Genomic DNA, 17,143 nt, shown 5'->3' on the forward strand with positions numbered 1-17,143 from the left:
CAGAAGTGTTAACTTGTCTTACATGTGGCCAAAGTCTGAACTAATTTGTATTAATGGCTACAAATTTGAACTGATGTTGGCTTCGCGCTAGGATTGCGCAAAATAGTAGCACCTACCTGTGCAGCCTGACGATCCACCAATATTTGATCTGACTCCGTGGCGTCCAAGGTAGATGGTTTCTGTTCTCTCATCGGGCAGAATTTTGAATCGTGAACAAGCTTGTTTGCTCTTTTTCTGGTTTTTTGTATGAATGATGATTATAATTCCAAATAGTATGGAAGATGATTGGTATGAATGAAGTAAGGGTTACAACTCGAATGATTTTTCAGGCCACTTCACTATGGAAAAACAAAGCATAGAGAGAAGTCCAAACTCTTGTAGACCTATACGTTCTAAAAGTTTAGAGTTTATTTGATATTTATATATGCAAACGTATGTAAGTATGTACATATTGTTACGCCGATAAGAGTAACGCTATCTATCGCCGAATAGCAGAAACGAATATCAAAGTAACATGAAATCGCTTGAGAAGTAAAACGCCATCTATTGTCAGATAGCGGAAACACACATCGAAGCTACTCGACTTGCCCAGAATGTTCTCGATAAATCTACGGATGTCGTATCGACTATAAAAGCGTTGCAGAGATGGCACGAAGTCAGTTAGTAATCGGAACTACTCGAAGCGAAACAGCGAATGGATCAGTTGAAGCGAAGTGGAAGAAGCGGATTGAGAATTTTAAAGTGTTCGTTAAGTGTAATAAGTGTTAGTACAATTTTAATTTGTACTTCGGTAGAATTTTTATTTACCCCGAACCCCGGCGCGTAACAATAGGTATATGTGTATCAGTCTCTGCTTCCTACGGTTTAGTTAATCCTTATTTGGAGACAGATGACTGTGTATGTTTTGTTCTTGATTTTCTATTATTGATTTATCTTTGTCAACAGCAGTTGTCTGTTTACTTGACATGAAATTATTTGGGCTTGATTGTTTCCTTAATGTTAAATAAATTATTTGTTGATATGGGTACAACGCATGTTGGCACTTGTTTGGAACGGTGTTCGAGAGAATTCACGAATAAACAATCCCGACTTTTCCACTATAAATACGAGTGCCCACTATCATACCATTTTTAGTCTGGGCTGAGAGGATTTCCTCGAGGCCTGAACCGTGCCCCCATCAGGGGACATGATGACCCAGAAGCGCACCATTCATCCCGGCTGATCCTGTGCTGGTCTATCTGTCCTGGTGAAACTAACTGGAAAAGTCTCTGGGCCACCAGTAATCATTCCTCCTCCACGTAGACAATGATAGTAATGGAAATAATAATGTCATCATAATTCTTAAAAACAACATAGCACCAGTTGCGCCGTCCTATTTTATTTTATATAAACAGATATGTATATTCTTGTTAGCATGTCATGATATACTTGTAGATTTGAAATTTTAGATTTAAGTAAAATATTTACTGAAAACAAAATGAAAGCTATTATTAAAGAGACGTAGTCATGAATTCTCCGAAATATTTAATTACACTCAAATTCTATTAAAATTCTTTGAATAATCAAAAGGATTCGAAGGCGATTAATTGTAATCGACTGTAATGGAACGATTGTTCAAAGGTATTTTACTTAATTAAATGAATAAGGCTTGTACTGAATTTTGTTTTATTTCAATCTCAACATAAAGACCTTGAACTTTCTGTTTTGCCATCAATGGTATTTGAGCATACTGCTTACTAAAAGTTAAACCGATTGTAATGAATTATGTGTTGGTATAACTAAATCAATTTATTGCCCGTCACAATCTTGTACTTACGTTTCTTCCAATACCTACAGACCCTCAAGGACATTTTTTATAATTTTTTCCCCTACTTATTCACTGGTAACCTAAGAGGCTATTCCAAGATGCCCGTACGGGTAGGTGAGCTCACGGGCTCAATGAGAAAGATTTTGCTAACACTAGCCCTAGCAAGTCGAGTAGTGCTTTGTAGAATCTACCACCGAATCGGAATCGCGACCCACTGAGAAGATCCGTCGAGAAACTCAGTGGGCTGCGTATGGGTTAGTTCGCTCGTCGATCAATCGCCGAGTTTGTCGAGGATGGTGACCAGCGCTTGAGAGGTCTAAAAGCACCGAGAGTGAATCCTGGGGGTTCCGACAATATATGTTTCAGGCAACGGTGGCTTTTCGGTGCCCCGTCGCGATCGAATAAGGACATTAATGATATCAGAGATAATAACGCGACCTATTAGCACTATTAAGTGGTAGGCAGCGGCTTGGCTCTGCCCCTGGCATTGCTGAAGTCCATGGGCGACGGTAACCACTCACCATCAGGTGGGCCGTATGCTCGTCTGCCTACAAGGGCAATAAAAAAAATAAAAAAAAAAAACTATTTTTAAACATTGAAGATGGACACGTCTTAGCGCTTAGAAAGCTAAACCCAAGAAATTAATTCCAGTGATATTGGTACGTAGTAACACTGATCTCTGGAGACGCATTGTGAATTAGTATTACGGTTTATTTTATTATTTTTATCCCATTAGAAAAGTGAACGAGCTCATCCCCATCTGCTGTTAAGTGATTACTGAAGCCCATGGACACTAAAATGTAGACGCCACAACCCTCATACTTTATCTTGTAAGTCCGCACGGTTATATACCACAGTTCTGGCAATTTCTGCCGTGTATCATTCATGAGTTGCGGCTTAACAAGTGGGACGGCTGAACAATAGAATGAGACTTTGTCGTCGTCGTCGACTTGAAGTCCGGCGCATTCGTAAATAGTGATGCAACGTTGTTAGAATCCCGCAGGCGGGTACCAACTTCTCTAATGAAATACGTACTTAATAAATGTTCTCGTTCGACTTCCACGGTGAAGGAATAACATCGTCTAATAAAAATCAAACCCGCAAAATTATAATTTGCGTAATTACTGGTGGTAGAAAGTCTTATGAGTGCGCACGGGTAGGTACGACCACTGCCTATTTCTGTCTTGAAGCAGTAAAGCGTTTCGGTTTGAAGGGTGGGGCGGCCACTCTGTAAATATTCCAGGGAAAATAAATACAATAAATAAACTACACAGCACGTCGAAAATTTTACACCTTTTATTTTATTTAAATTCATACAAAAAACGTCCATTAATATTTATACACATAAGAACGCATTTAATGTTATCAATGACACAAGTGTGAGTATCGTATAGTATAGAAAACAAAAACATTTAAGAAAATCGTCTCTATTAGAGGCTGTACGTTCTTGATTAGAACTAGAGATGAATTATGCTTAGAGTATAATAACCAATTAGCTTCTTTTATTATCTTAAATGCGTTGATAAGCCCGTCCAGTACACAGGTCACGGTATGAGAAACACGAGCTGAGACGTAGAAAGTCTTGATTGGATCACAAAACATTTATAATCAATCAAAATCCTACTAATAGAAATGTGAAAGTGTGTTTGTTTGTTCTTCTTTCGCGTCGAAACGAAGCGACAGATTGACATGATTTTTAAAATTGATAGTATTAAGTCAGAAGAGTGACATAGGCTACATTTTATCCCGAACAACACGTAATTATCACGGCAAACTAGACGGACATATTTCCTTGATCACGCGGCCGAAGCGGCCGGCTACAGCTAGTGAATACATAAGTGAATTACAATCTATTCATGGCTTTATATTTTAAGCTGACAAGAAAATACATCACAAGTCATTAAAAATTAAATTGCATTAGGTATTATAATAAATTCGTAGATTTTTGCAAGTTTTTAACGTATTCTGTATGTACAATGGGCCGTAAAAGTGCATGGATAGGTAGTACAATAAAAAAAACTGAAATCAACGCCATCTATGATTAACAAAGTATACTAATGAGTGGTCGTATTCTTATAAAGTATGAAATATAATTTGTATTCTTATCATTTTAATAAAATATAGTTTACTAAATAACTAGTCAGGTCATAAGTATTGTCACACAGTAAAAACTTTTCTTTTAGAATGCTGGCCACAAAAAAGTTTATTGAATTCGAATTTCGAATTGTTCATGAAAATAAAAATGTATACTTTTAGAATTTTACTCATTTTTAAATATGGAGTAGACGCTTAAAGAAGACCGTGTTGCAGTTATTGCGTTGCATCGTTGCGGTTACGCGCCAATTCAAATGTTTAACATACTGAAAATTTTTGAATATAACCAAAAGATTCCTTTATCGTACCATCAAACGATACAATGAAGACTCTAGTGTAGATGACAGGTCAAGGAGTGGTCGCCCTCGGTCTGTTAGGACTCCAGCAGTGATAAAAGCTGTGAAGGCGCGAATTCAAAGAAATCCCAAACGTAAGCAGAAACTGTTGGCCCTTCAGATGGGGTTAAGCAGAACTACGGTGAAAAGGGTGTTAAATGAAGACTTAGGGCTTCGGGCATATCGAAGAAAAACAGGACATCGTTTGAATGCTCGTCTAATGGACCTGAGACTGAAGAGATGCCGCGCTTTGTTGAAGCGGTACGCGGGAAAAAATATCGGGAAATTCTTTTTTCGGATGAAAAAATTTTTACCGTAGAAGAGAGCTACAACAAACAAAATGATAAGGTGTACGCACACAGTAGTGAAGAAGCGAGCAACCGTATTCCGCGTGTCCAACGAGGTCATTTTCCATCCTCGCTCATGGTATGGTTGGGAGTTTCTTATTGGGGCTTAACAGAGGTACATTTTTGTGAGAAAGGTGTAAAAACGAATGCAGTTGTGTATCAAAATACAGTCCTGACGAACCTTGTGGAACCTATTTCTCATACCATGTTCAATAACAGGCACTGGGTATTCCAACAAGATTCGGCGCCAGCTCATAGAGCGAAGAGCACACAAGACTGGCTGACGGCGCGTGAAATCGACTTCATCCGGCACGAAGACTGGCCCTCCTCCAGTCCAGATTTGAATCCGTTAGATTACAAGATATGGCAACACTTGAAGAAAAGGCGTGCTCAAAGCCTCATCCCAATTTGGAGTCACTCAAGACATCCTTGATTAAGGTAGCCGCCGATATTGACATGGACCTCGTTCGTGCTGCGATAGACGACTGGCCGCGCAGATTGAAGGCCTGTATTCAAAATCACGGAGGTCATTTTGAATAAACTTTAGTGTCATAAGAATCTATGTTTTGTTAAGTTCATTTTGGTATATGAATGGTTACATAATGAATAAACTTGTTTCCATTATTTTACATTAAACATGTGACAGAATTTATGACCTGACTAGGTATATAATCATTTTACGCATGTAGTAAACAAAAGCACTAACGTCAACTTTTTATTTATTTATTTCAAATGTTCATAAGAATAAAGAGATTAAGATATATAGGGCATTCTGTAGCTGACCGTACTTATAGACTCACTACATTTATTACAGTTATTTGGAATTAAGACATACAAAAGACATACTTTGAAACCCTGAGTTCTACTTAATTTATGAAAAAAATCGGTTGTCTATAAAGTCGGTTTACTGACGATAGTTGAACGTGACAACGTCATAAGAAAATACTGATGGAATGGTTTTATTTTTCAATTATCGTTGCTATAAACAATTGACACTACATTCACTTTTCACTGAACTTCATACTTGACGAAAACATGTAAATGCAGCTGTCCACGCGGATGCATCGCTCACTCAAGTAGGAGAGAGACAGATGTCGAACGCTGCCGTACGCGGAGGCCGATTGTGCTTCTTTGTCGCTCATTGCGCGCTCTCGCTTGCACTTCAAGCCTTAAATGGAACGCCTCAGAGCGAGGTAACGCCGCATGAGTCATGTTTTTTCATGCGTGCAGCTGGCTCCATCGAATTATCAGACGTTGTCACGTCAAAAAGCAGTCATGAGTTAAAACCATAATACGCTCGCTACCTTCGGACCTTGATAGTTTAGTAGATTTGCTAACAATAACTGCCCAAAGTTTCAAATTAATCAAATATTAAACACTTAAGCACATAAAATCCCAACAAATGTATAAATATTTATTTTTTGTATTCCTGGCGACAAGATTACCGATTGGAATTTGGAATGTTTTGTGAGTGGCGCATATTCAGTCTTGAACCTTTAATACAGTAACCGCTTGAAAATGAGACAGGCTTAATACCGCAAGACCACGAGCACTATTCAAAACAAGATGCTACAAAAATTTAATAAGCCAAATTTGAGGGTTACTCTTATTTATGTTCTTCCGCACAAAAACCGATTTACCTCTGTTCATCTCTTTCGAACGTTAAGGTTTCACGTGCTTCGTCCCTTTTTAGCTTCAGTTCTTATTATCGTAACTTCCTTTCTTCGGGGAACCTTAATTGAGTTGTTAAAAATTATATGATACTTTTATTATTACTTATGTTAAACAAGCGGAAGGAGATTGTGAAATTTTTTCATCAAATTCTCGAAACTACCATCGTAAAGTTGGTATTGTTACTTTGCACAAACTAAAATCACTGTTAGTGGTTTACAACTAAAGACTAAATACATTTAATATCTTAATACACATATGTCCTTTCGGCTTATATGCAGCGATTCGTTACTATCGTAATAAGATCCTTATCTAAAGTTGAAATGTATTATGTTATGTACAAAACTATGTGCAAATGTTTTTGATGAGTTTGCAGCCGTCTTGCGGGAATGCGGTCAGTGCCCCATGAAAATTGGCAATACCAGAGACACAATTATGTCAGTTCCTGCTTGAGTCTCATTTGAAGAAAGATACGATCATAGCGCCCAAAAATTAAGAGGAAGAGCAGATTTATTCTACAGCATTGGTCGCGAGGTGTATAGTATCAGGGATAAATTTTGCTCAAATGTCAAGTCCATCTTAAGAAGTGATTCTCGTGTTTCACTTTCATTAGCTTTGGATTTCTAATATCATGAATTTTAAAGAAATAAAACAGCGTGGTGATCGAACATGGCTTTTTTTTATTGCTTAGATGAGTGGATGAGCTCACAGCCCACCTGGTATTCAGTGGTTACTGGAGCCCATATACATCCACAACGTAGATGCGTCACCCACCTTGAGATATAAGTTCTAAAGTCTCAAGTATAGTTACAACGGCTGCCCCGCCCTTCAAATCGAAACGCATTACTGCTTCACGGCAGAAATAGACAGGTGCTATAGTGAAGCGTTTTCGTAGTCTAGCGGTGTTGCTTGTTAGACTCATTACGCTGTTTTTAGGTTCGAGCCTGACTAGGTATTTGAGGTATACTAAACATCATCAATTTTCATAATTAGCTCTTTTTTTCATTGCTCATTACATCTGATTTTGTTTGTTTATAGATTACTAGCGACCCACCCTCGCTTCGCTTCGGAAACTGTAATTTATTATTGATTTCTCTACTATTTAATGGATGTTATTGTACATATAAACGTTTCTATTCAATCACTTTATCTATTTAAAAAAACCGCAACAAAATCCGTTGCGTAGTTTTAAAGATTTAAGCATACATAGGGATATAGGGACAGAGAAAGCTACTTTGTTTTATACTATGTAGTGATATTTTGTGTATGTATAACAAAAATCGAAATAAAAGGCAATATTAAGTTATTTCATAGACATAACGTGTAAGGCTAAGGAATCGAGTCGAGTCGAAATCTTAATTATATTGTAAAATAGCTGTTCCCAACTTTCCAGACAAAACTTAAAACTTTGCCGCAAAAATAGAAAGATTAGCCAAACCCATAAAGGCTCATTGTGAGCCGTCATATAAAGATATACATATACATACACACACAAATAATAAATTAGTAATTAAATGAAAAATACTCACACTAACCATACTGAGATCATGTCTTACATTTAGATACAATAGTTTCTATATTAAAATTACAAACATACATTCGGGTATAATCTGTGATCATAATCGCGTTAAACAGTAAGTGCTATTCTTATTCGTTTTCGTAATCAGTGCAACAAAGTTTTCTTATAGCCCAAATGCCTTATTAAGCTCTCATAATATACTAATAGGCGATGAATATCGTCATCAAGGTGGTGCACATAGTATCTCGAACCTAAGTTCTAGCCGCCTAGTACTATTGGACTATCTTAGTAGCAAGGCAGAGAAAACTTTGACGCATTAATTTGAGATAAGGAGATAAACAATTTGTGTTTACTTTATAATGTGGCTCAATTATGTGGTTTGTTTTAAGCGGTCTTTGATAGCTATGTACTGAAGATTATTGAGAAATTCAAAGTCTTTATTTAAAACTGACTAACGACAAAGCAATTGACTTAATATAATTTGACAAATGTCGTTCGCATTCTAGTGAAATACCAAGTTTATCCTGCGGTTCCACCCGCTTTATTTTTGGAATAAATAATATGTTAACATGTTTATGTATTTGTTTACTTTACACACTTGCTCATTTTATCAGTCAATCTACATAAGAATATTTTAAGTCAAACTAAATTAAAAGTTTAAATTTTAAACTTTGAATATTAGATTTGATAATAACTTCTTTTATTACTTTCGATATCATTAAGGAAAATAAGACAATCATAATATTAATTCTCATTATAAAAATATTGTTCTTGTTTTAAAGTTAATACTGCTTATTAAACAAAGAAAAAAAAAGTTTTATTGAAGCTCACTGAAATTGGACGGTTCCATTTTCCAAAAGATTCTGAGCTCTATTGCACACGTGCAAACATTAAAATAACTTGCAGCTGTTTTCTTAATACTCTCCAATACACAGCCATGAAAATAATATAGTATCCCTTAATATCATATATCTAGTCCCTTAAATATTAATAGCCTAAGTGAAAAAGAAAGCTAAACAGATGTTATATAACACTATGCTAAATCTAAGCGACAGGCCGTGACCAGAATTCATTTCATGATACCTATACGTTTTCATCTCATTCTGTATTGGAATCACTGGATCGATTATAAATGGAGGTGCCTCAGTGGTTTTAACGACCTCCCTGGGACATGGTAAAGTTTCCGGGGGAAATTTCAAAACATTCCTTTTGACTCCCTTCTTCGTTTGGATTTCATTGGCGGCTTCGACGATGTCCTTGAGATCTCCTTTCTTCTCCGTTATGTTCATCTTCTCGTTGAGGGTTTCTATAGTCAGTCCAGCGTGCAGGATCTCCTGGTTGAAAGGTGCATTGTCCGTTTCAGGTATTTTGTTGTAAGCAGAGCTGACGATTGGTGGGTCCAGTCTACATGTCACGTTCTCTAACGAATCCTTAGTGTTCTGACTTTTCGTTTCATTCCTCAAGGCATGCATCCATTTTAAATTGCAATTGCATACAAAGCTGTTATCTGAAACAAATAAGAAAAAGTTGGGATTCCTTTGTATCCGTGCCGTCGAGTTTTCGTAAACCAAAACACCCAACAGACTAATTTGGAATGACATAATTTTATAATAAACGTATTATACAGCGCTATCCACTCCTACCCTACACTGTGCTCCAACTAAGAACACCCGGAGGGTACATAAAAGAACAAAGTTCCTAAGTGCGTTAAAGTTAATAACGTCTCTGTTCCAACATAACTTAATATTCAAAACGCGCTAAGTTTATCAAAGAGGAAGTATTACGTATTCATTGTTACCTTCGAGCAGCAAGTTGCTATTCTGCGGCTTCAAATTATCGAGGATCGGTTTGATATTGTCGTAAGTCAAAGCGTGAAGCTCGTTCGAACGCAGGTCCAGCGAACTCAGGCCCCGCACTCCCTCAAATAAGCCAGACGGTAGGGACCCAAGCTTATTATCGTCCAGGGACAGTTTCCGTAGCTGCGATAATCCGTCGAACGCCCTTTCAGAAATGAATTTCAAATCGTTTTTTCCCAGTAACAGCTCCTGCAAGTTCCACAGCTCGGCAAAAGTGAATTCGGTCAGATTCTGTATTCTATTCTTTCGCAGGTCCAATTTCCTCAAGTTCGCTAATCCATCAAATGTGCGACGATTCAAATTGTATATATTATTTTTATTCAAATCCAACTCCAATAGATTGAACGTGTGTTGGAACGTCCCATTCCTTATCGTTGATATATTGTTTTTCGTGAACACCAGCTTTTGTAGTTTCGGCACGTCATAAAACGCCTCCGCATCTATGTCTAAAATCGTATTATCTTCTAAATTTATCGTCGTTACATTTGGCAAGTGAGCGAACGAATACTGCTGTAATGTTTCTATTTGATTCTGCGATAAGCCAGTTTCTCTCAAATGGGTGAGATTAGCGAAAGCAAAAGATGATACTTCTAAAATATTTCCGTATTTTATATTGATAGATCTGAGACGCGGTAAGTACATCAGAGCTTTGGTCGGCACGTAGCTCAAAGCGCCTTCGACTCGAACGTTGAAAGACAATGCTTGCAAAGTGGGCTGAGAAGCGAAACTTTGCCAGACGAGGTCGTCGCGAGGAATTCCGCCATTGAATATCCAGCATTCCGCTTTGGTCGCATTCCTCGGTTCCCTTGTGTTTTCGCAATAGCAATGCACTTTTGAGTCCCTGTCTGTTATGTCGCAAATGTTGTCCTGAAATCCTCCTGACCTCTCTTTCGTTCTCCGTTTGCTGCTGTCCCTGGCCTGCACGTTCATCGACATCTCGTTAACCAAAGCGAACGTGATTAGTATGTAGATGACTCCGGCGACGCGTCTCTCCATTTTATCTGGAACAAGGAAAATTTGGCGCTTGATTGTCTCGTCAATAATTGGATTAGCTAGCGAAATTCCCGGGGTGATTAGAAAATATCAAAGGTGGAATGTTTAAATTACGTTATGCAAATATGAATAAACATGTAATTGAGGAAAATTTACTTGGGAAATATTTGAATATTTCAGAACGTATCGAGCAAAGTTATCTTAATTCAGAAATAATTGAATTTAAATTTAAGCAATTCACCTAAAATCAAATGTTTTTAGGTTCAACGAACTAGGAATAATACCGTGTAATAAAAAATCAAACCCGCAAAATTATAATTTGCGTAATTACTGGTGGTAGGACCTCTTGAGAGTCCGCGCGGGTGGGTACCACCACCCTGCCTATTTCTGCCGTGAAGCAGTAATGCGTTTCGGTTTGAAGGGTGGGGCAGCCGTTGTAACTATACTGAGATCTTAGGACTCATATCTCAAGGTGTGTGGCGCATTTACGTTGTAGATGTCTATGGGCTCCAGTAACCACTTAACACCAGGTGGGCTGTGAGCTCGTCCACACATCAAAGCATTAAAAAAAAAAGTCTCACATTAAAGTTTGATTAAATACAAATAGTATGAGTTATATTAAGACCGCTTTGCCCAACTCTAGTATGATTGCATCAGAATCACATGCTCTGACCTAAGCACTATTAGAATGCGAGGACATCATGCCTAGCGAATATATGTAATACTTGACAGACAACAAGTTCAGTGCTTTATGACGATTTTTCTTAGCACTGAAAATAAATTATTTATTTGCGGTACAGTCATGACGATAGAAGCTTTTATATACCTAATTTCAGAGTTCGTATGTTACCAATCCGGATTCTTAGACATTCGCCTGCACATCAAGAATTGTGTGAGAAACTCCTACAACTTCTATTTTTTATAGGAAGAAATTACTTTTAAATGCGTATTATGAGCAGGCGTTATTGAAGTTGTCATGTCCTAAAGGATAAATGGCCCAGTTCATTCGTATCAATCGATGCAACGGTATTCGAATCCCGCAGGCAGGTACCAATTTTTCTAGTGAAATACGCACTTAGTAAGTGCTTACGAATGACTTCCACGTTGAAGGAATAGCATCGTGTAAAAAAATCTAACTTGCAAAAATTATAATTTTCATAATTACTGGTGGTGGGGCGTCTTGTGAGCCCGCACGGGTAGGTACCAATACCCTGTCTGTCTGTACTGTGATGCAGTAATGTGTTTCGTTTTGAAGGGTGGAGCAACCGTTGTACTGTAAAAACTGAGAGTTAGAACTAATGTCTTAACCTGGGTGGCGGCATTTACATTGTAGATGTCTATGGGGTTGTTAGAACTTATGACGTCACAAGGTTAAAACAGCCGAGACAGTCGAGACGGTTGAGGTCGAATTTTTATTGTATATGGAACAGGTATATACCATCCCACCCTTCAAATGAAAACAAGGGACTGCACTATAGTAGCTCAGTAGAATGTCGGTAGGTATCTATCAAAGATACCTCAATATTGCAACGATTTCTCATCTGAATGAACCCGTGAGGGAAATTCTTGGGTACTTAGTCATACCAACAGGAAAGGCGGGCTTATTTGCCCTTACACAACAAACAGTATTGTTCATAGACATTGGTAATGTCATGTGTCCTAAGCACTATCAACTACGATAAAATTATTCAAAAATCATCTCACAACATCCAGAAATAAGTCTGGGATAGTTTGTTGAAAATTACATAATTTCATTTCAACATTAATTAAACCTTCGCGAAAAAATCGCTGTGCTGACCCCATCTAGTGGAAAAGGATAGAGACAAAGAAGAAGATTTACGTATTTGGAGAAAGATAGTGAATTTTTAGACGACAGCATTAACATTAGGAAAATGAAAATCTGCTGACCTGCGTGGTCCCCACCCTTTTAAGGCTGAAATAGCCGCCATCTGCCATCATTCCGATTCCTTCACTAAATTCGCACTATATACAACAAGTTTTCGCCATTAAAGTAACAACTTTTAAGGAGCGATTCTCTTTTGCGCGCTTCAAGTTCTAAGCTCGCAGCCGTTCAAGCCTCGCAAAAACTGATTATACTGTGTTAATTTATTCCTCAAAGCCCCATGCCGTCTATGCAAGCAAAAATTACGGTTGCATAAATTACCCGAGGTCCATGTGTCCGAGACTAATCCCTTTGTGAGATTACAAAACGCGGCGGCGATGGCACTAGAACGTAATTTAATGTGTCAAAGGTCCTCACAGTGAGGACTGCGGAAATGAGAGATATCCTTTTATATTTAAGTAATTTTTTTTAAACGATTATTTGGTGCGCGATATTCCTGCCACGAAGCAATCATGAGATCTGGTTTCTAGATGGTTCCGGTGGTAGTAGGTAATGTGAGTGCACTCTGGAAGATTTTAGCAGTTTCTGTCGCGAAGCAGCCCCGGGAATGTGAGTTCGTCCACCCATCAAAGCAAAAAAAAAAACGGTTTGGAGATTCGAAATTTCACCATCGACTAAGGACGGATGTCAGGATTTATTTGCAGCAGCAGTGGACTGTTCTGATGGGCTTTAGTGACTACTTGTTACACAAGATGAGCTGTGAACAGACCAGTAATTTACTGGTCTCCCAATTTAAAGTAAAAAAAAACTTTAACAATTATATACACTAAACTCACTTAACATCAATGTGGCGGTAGCCATCTACAACGCAAGATATTTGACAGATGTCTGAATCTCGTTTACGAAATTTTCAAGTTAAGCTCGCATATATACAAGTTCCGAACAACAACAATCGGACCGTCGGTCTACCGAGCAATATCACCCGCTCGGTGGAAGATCTTCCCTTCGTCGTTTAAGCCTCCCCAAAATCAATAACATCAACAAAGTTTAAATGTCTTATGGTAGGTATCACCACCCTGGCTATTGCCGCGAAGAATTTTTTTATTTGATAGGGGTAAACAATTGAGAGTTCAACATCATGTCTAGAAGTGGGTGACACCATTCACGTGACGTAGTCTGTGAGCTCCGGTAGCCGCTTCACGTCAGGGTTATGAACTCGTCAAGATATATACGCCATGAATAATAAAAACTACAGACGCACTACTCTTAGAGACTTCGAAAAAAGTAATGGCATGTTAGCATACTGGTGTTTCCTTGCACAAGTCAAGTAAATCTGGCGTTATTGTTTTGCGACTATGTCAATATTATATTTACTGACTCTCATTGAAAATTGTCGTTTGAGCCCGTCAAATAATAGTGTTTATAATGTGTTTTTGACGTCCGTGCACGCTGTCGTGGCTCTCGGAGCGCTCTGAGATACTTTTATTTCTATTTAGTTTGTTATGAACAGATGTCGCTGCACGTAAATTCAATAATTCCTGAATCGCGGTGACGAGATGTTACACAGTTGATATACGTTCTCGTATTTCTCTTGCTCAATCACACTTACCTGGCGTAGGGATACCGTGAGCATGCAGGCGGTTCCCCCAAGGTGAGGCTGCTCCATTTCACTGCGGAGTGGTTGACCCTTGCGATTATTTTTATTTTTTATAAGTTTCACTACTACCGTGTGTGACTTGCACATACACACATAATTTTTTTTTAGTTCTGACTGTGGCGCTATCCATCATAGAACACAAGATATTTGACAGATTCCTGAATCTAACTTACGACATTTTCAAGATAAGCTTGGCATATATACAAGTTCGGAACAATAACATTAAGACCGTCGGTTACCGAGCAATTACACTCACTCGATGTTGAAGATCTTTCCTATGGCGTTAAACCACCCAAACTGACCATATTTTTGGTGTTCTGCCCATGGCTTGCCTTCTGAGCCAAAATTATTAGCTTCACATTCTTGGCAGATAGCACTACATGGTACAATCTAAGCGACCCGAAACTAATAAGCTAAATGTTCCGGTTTAATATTAGCTTGTAATTACACGTACGTTATTGCGTTTGCATTATTTGTCGTCTAATTGAGAGATTTGCCGGATAAATTGTGGATGTATGGTACGATAAATTGCGAGGCTGCTCATAGAAAAATGAGTGCTATTTGTTTAACGTGAGATGTAATACTGAATGTATTGTTTTTTTTTATTGTTTAGATTGGTGGACGAGCTCACAGCCCACCTGGTGTCAATTGGTTACTGAAGCCCATAGACATCTACAACGTAAATGCGTCACCCACCTTGACATATAAGTTCTAAGGTCTCAAGTATAACTACAACGACTGCCCCACCCTTCAAACTGAAACGCATTACTGCTTCACGGCAGAAATGGGCAGGGTGGTGGGACCTACCCGCGCGGACTCACAAGCGGTTCTACCAGTTGAGTAATATGCACGTGCACTACAGATAAATTTTGAAAAACAAATACTTGAAAAAAAACAAACAATTAGCTATAATTAAAACGGTGACAGAAAACAAATGTAAATCCGAATCTAAAACAATATGCGATACCCAGTGGACGAAATAACTCAAACAATATCTTTGTGCAATCGTTCGTTTCCTTTCCTAAATACGCCCCGGGGAAACCTGGGCTGAGGGGAGAAACCCTCCTCCCGCCCGTCAAACTCTTCTGCTAAGAGATCGTGATAAAAAACAGACTCCAGTCTGATATAGCGAGATTTATTACGGAGAATCTCTCGAGAGCAACAGATATATTCTTTTGAGCTTAACGATTCGGGACCATGGCTTCGTCACACCGTTGTGTAAGATCTGAATGAATATAGAATTGTTTGTTAAATATATTATCAATTTGAATAACTGATCTATTTTTTTAAATAGTTTACACATGGCTACTACTAATCTAGAAGTCAGACTTTTATGACTGTAAAAGCACATAGCTTAAAAAAGTCTCACATAGAAGCCTATGAATATTTGTGATAACTATGTGGACTAGAATTATTAATACGCTTTTATTAGCTTCAGACGTATGTACGTTAGTATGTAACGGAATCTTTGAACATGATTTTGACACCCTTCAAAACGTCCGATTAATTGCATTGTATCAGTAGTTATAAATATTTTATGAACAGATATGAGTAGAAGGGTTATTTTGATAATATCCTGTAAAGCACCCCACGTTTTTTTACAATAAAATATTTTTTTCTTACACTATTTTTAATTCCAATTTATTAAAATTTATTTTCTATTTTTAGTTGAATTTTCTATAAATGCGTATTTTGTGAGTTTATTTAAACTATTATCCCCTAATGATATCAAATGTCACACAAGATTATGTATTGAATACTGCACTCTCCAATTCTCATGTACTAATTGTATACGAACAAAAGGACTTTATGTAAATTATGTATTTAATTAATTAAGAGTGTTTTCTTTCCTTTTGACTACTTTATTTTAAAAGTACACAATGTGAAAAAAATAGCCTTGATACAAAATTAATTAAAACAAAATGCGATGATTTACAAACACGCCTTCATTTAAAATAACGGCGTAAACAAAGCTGGTAATAACAAAAAATAACAAACAATGTAATTCGAACAAACTAGAGATCAACATAAATCACGTGCTTATTTATTTTCGGCACGGTGTGACGGGTTCGCGAAAGAGTTGACTTCGCTCTTTGCACTGTCAACTTCTACAGCTTTGAAATTCAAATTTTACAAACGCATAATATTTCTATAAAGGGTGCACTCACTCTCCGAATTCATTTATTAAAACAGTTTTTTTTTTTTTTCTTAGATAGGTGGACGATCTCATAGCCCACGTGATGTTAAGTGGTCACTAGAGCCCATAGACTGGACATCTACAACGTAAATGCGCTACCCACCTTGAGACATAATTTCTAAGGTCTCAGTATAGTTACAACGGCTGCCCCGCCCTTCAAACCGAAACGCATTACTGCTTCACGGCAGAAATAGGCAGGGCGGTGGTGCCTACCCGTGCGAACTCAAAAGAAGTCCTACCACCAGTAGAATAGAAACAGAAACAAAGATGAATTTATTTCATTGGTGGACCAACCCACGTGCTCCTGATATCTTATCACAATTTATGATCTCCATCCTCCAGCCAGACCCTGGTAGGTACACGTTGCGTATTTAATGTTCACGAATGACTTCATCGGTGAAGGAATAACAGCGTGTATTATAAATCAACCCGCAAATTTTTTATTTGAGTTATTACTACTGGTAGGACGTTTTGTGAGTCCGCACGGGTAGGTAGATACCACTAGCCTTTTTCTGTCACGAAGCAGTAATGCATTTCGGTTGAATGAGTGGGGCAGCCATTGTACTGTAAAAACTGAGAGTTAGAACTCATGTCTCAAGATGGGTGGCAGTATATTAACCACTTAACATTAGGTGAGCCGTGAGCTCATCCAACCACATAAGTAACACAAAAGGACCCGTTCATACACACTTCCTATCAATCGTCAAAGGCAGTAGGCAGCGGCATATCCGTTTCCAGATGTCCTTTTTTCTGGTACTAATTTACTCTTGAATAAGACGTGCTTTAAAATACATAACTTGAAGAGAGTCCCAAGCGGAAACTCT

At 38.0% G+C, this 17,143-nt stretch overlaps 1 protein-coding gene across 2 annotated transcripts in view; it reads right to left on the reverse strand.

Annotated features, from left to right (window-relative positions):
- Positions 1-3,085: 3,085 nt before the first annotated feature.
- Positions 3,086-17,143, reverse strand: part of Con (leucine rich repeat protein connectin) — a 298,451-nt gene continuing 284,393 nt past the window's right edge. For both annotated transcript variants that reach the window (XM_028173115.2, XM_089734586.1), the window contains 2 exons: positions 9,572-10,630; positions 3,086-9,280 (listed from right to left, as the gene is read on the reverse strand). In XM_028173115.2, coding sequence (XP_028028916.2) covers positions 8,769-9,280; positions 9,572-10,625 — 1,566 coding nt within the window. In that variant the 5' untranslated portion in view covers positions 10,626-10,630 and the 3' untranslated portion in view covers positions 3,086-8,768. The remainder of the gene's footprint in view (positions 9,281-9,571; positions 10,631-17,143) is intronic.

This window comes from Bombyx mandarina, chromosome 18, assembly GCF_030267445.1.
Source record: "Bombyx mandarina strain Sakado chromosome 18, ASM3026744v2".
NCBI lineage: Eukaryota > Metazoa > Arthropoda > Insecta > Lepidoptera > Bombycidae > Bombyx > Bombyx mandarina.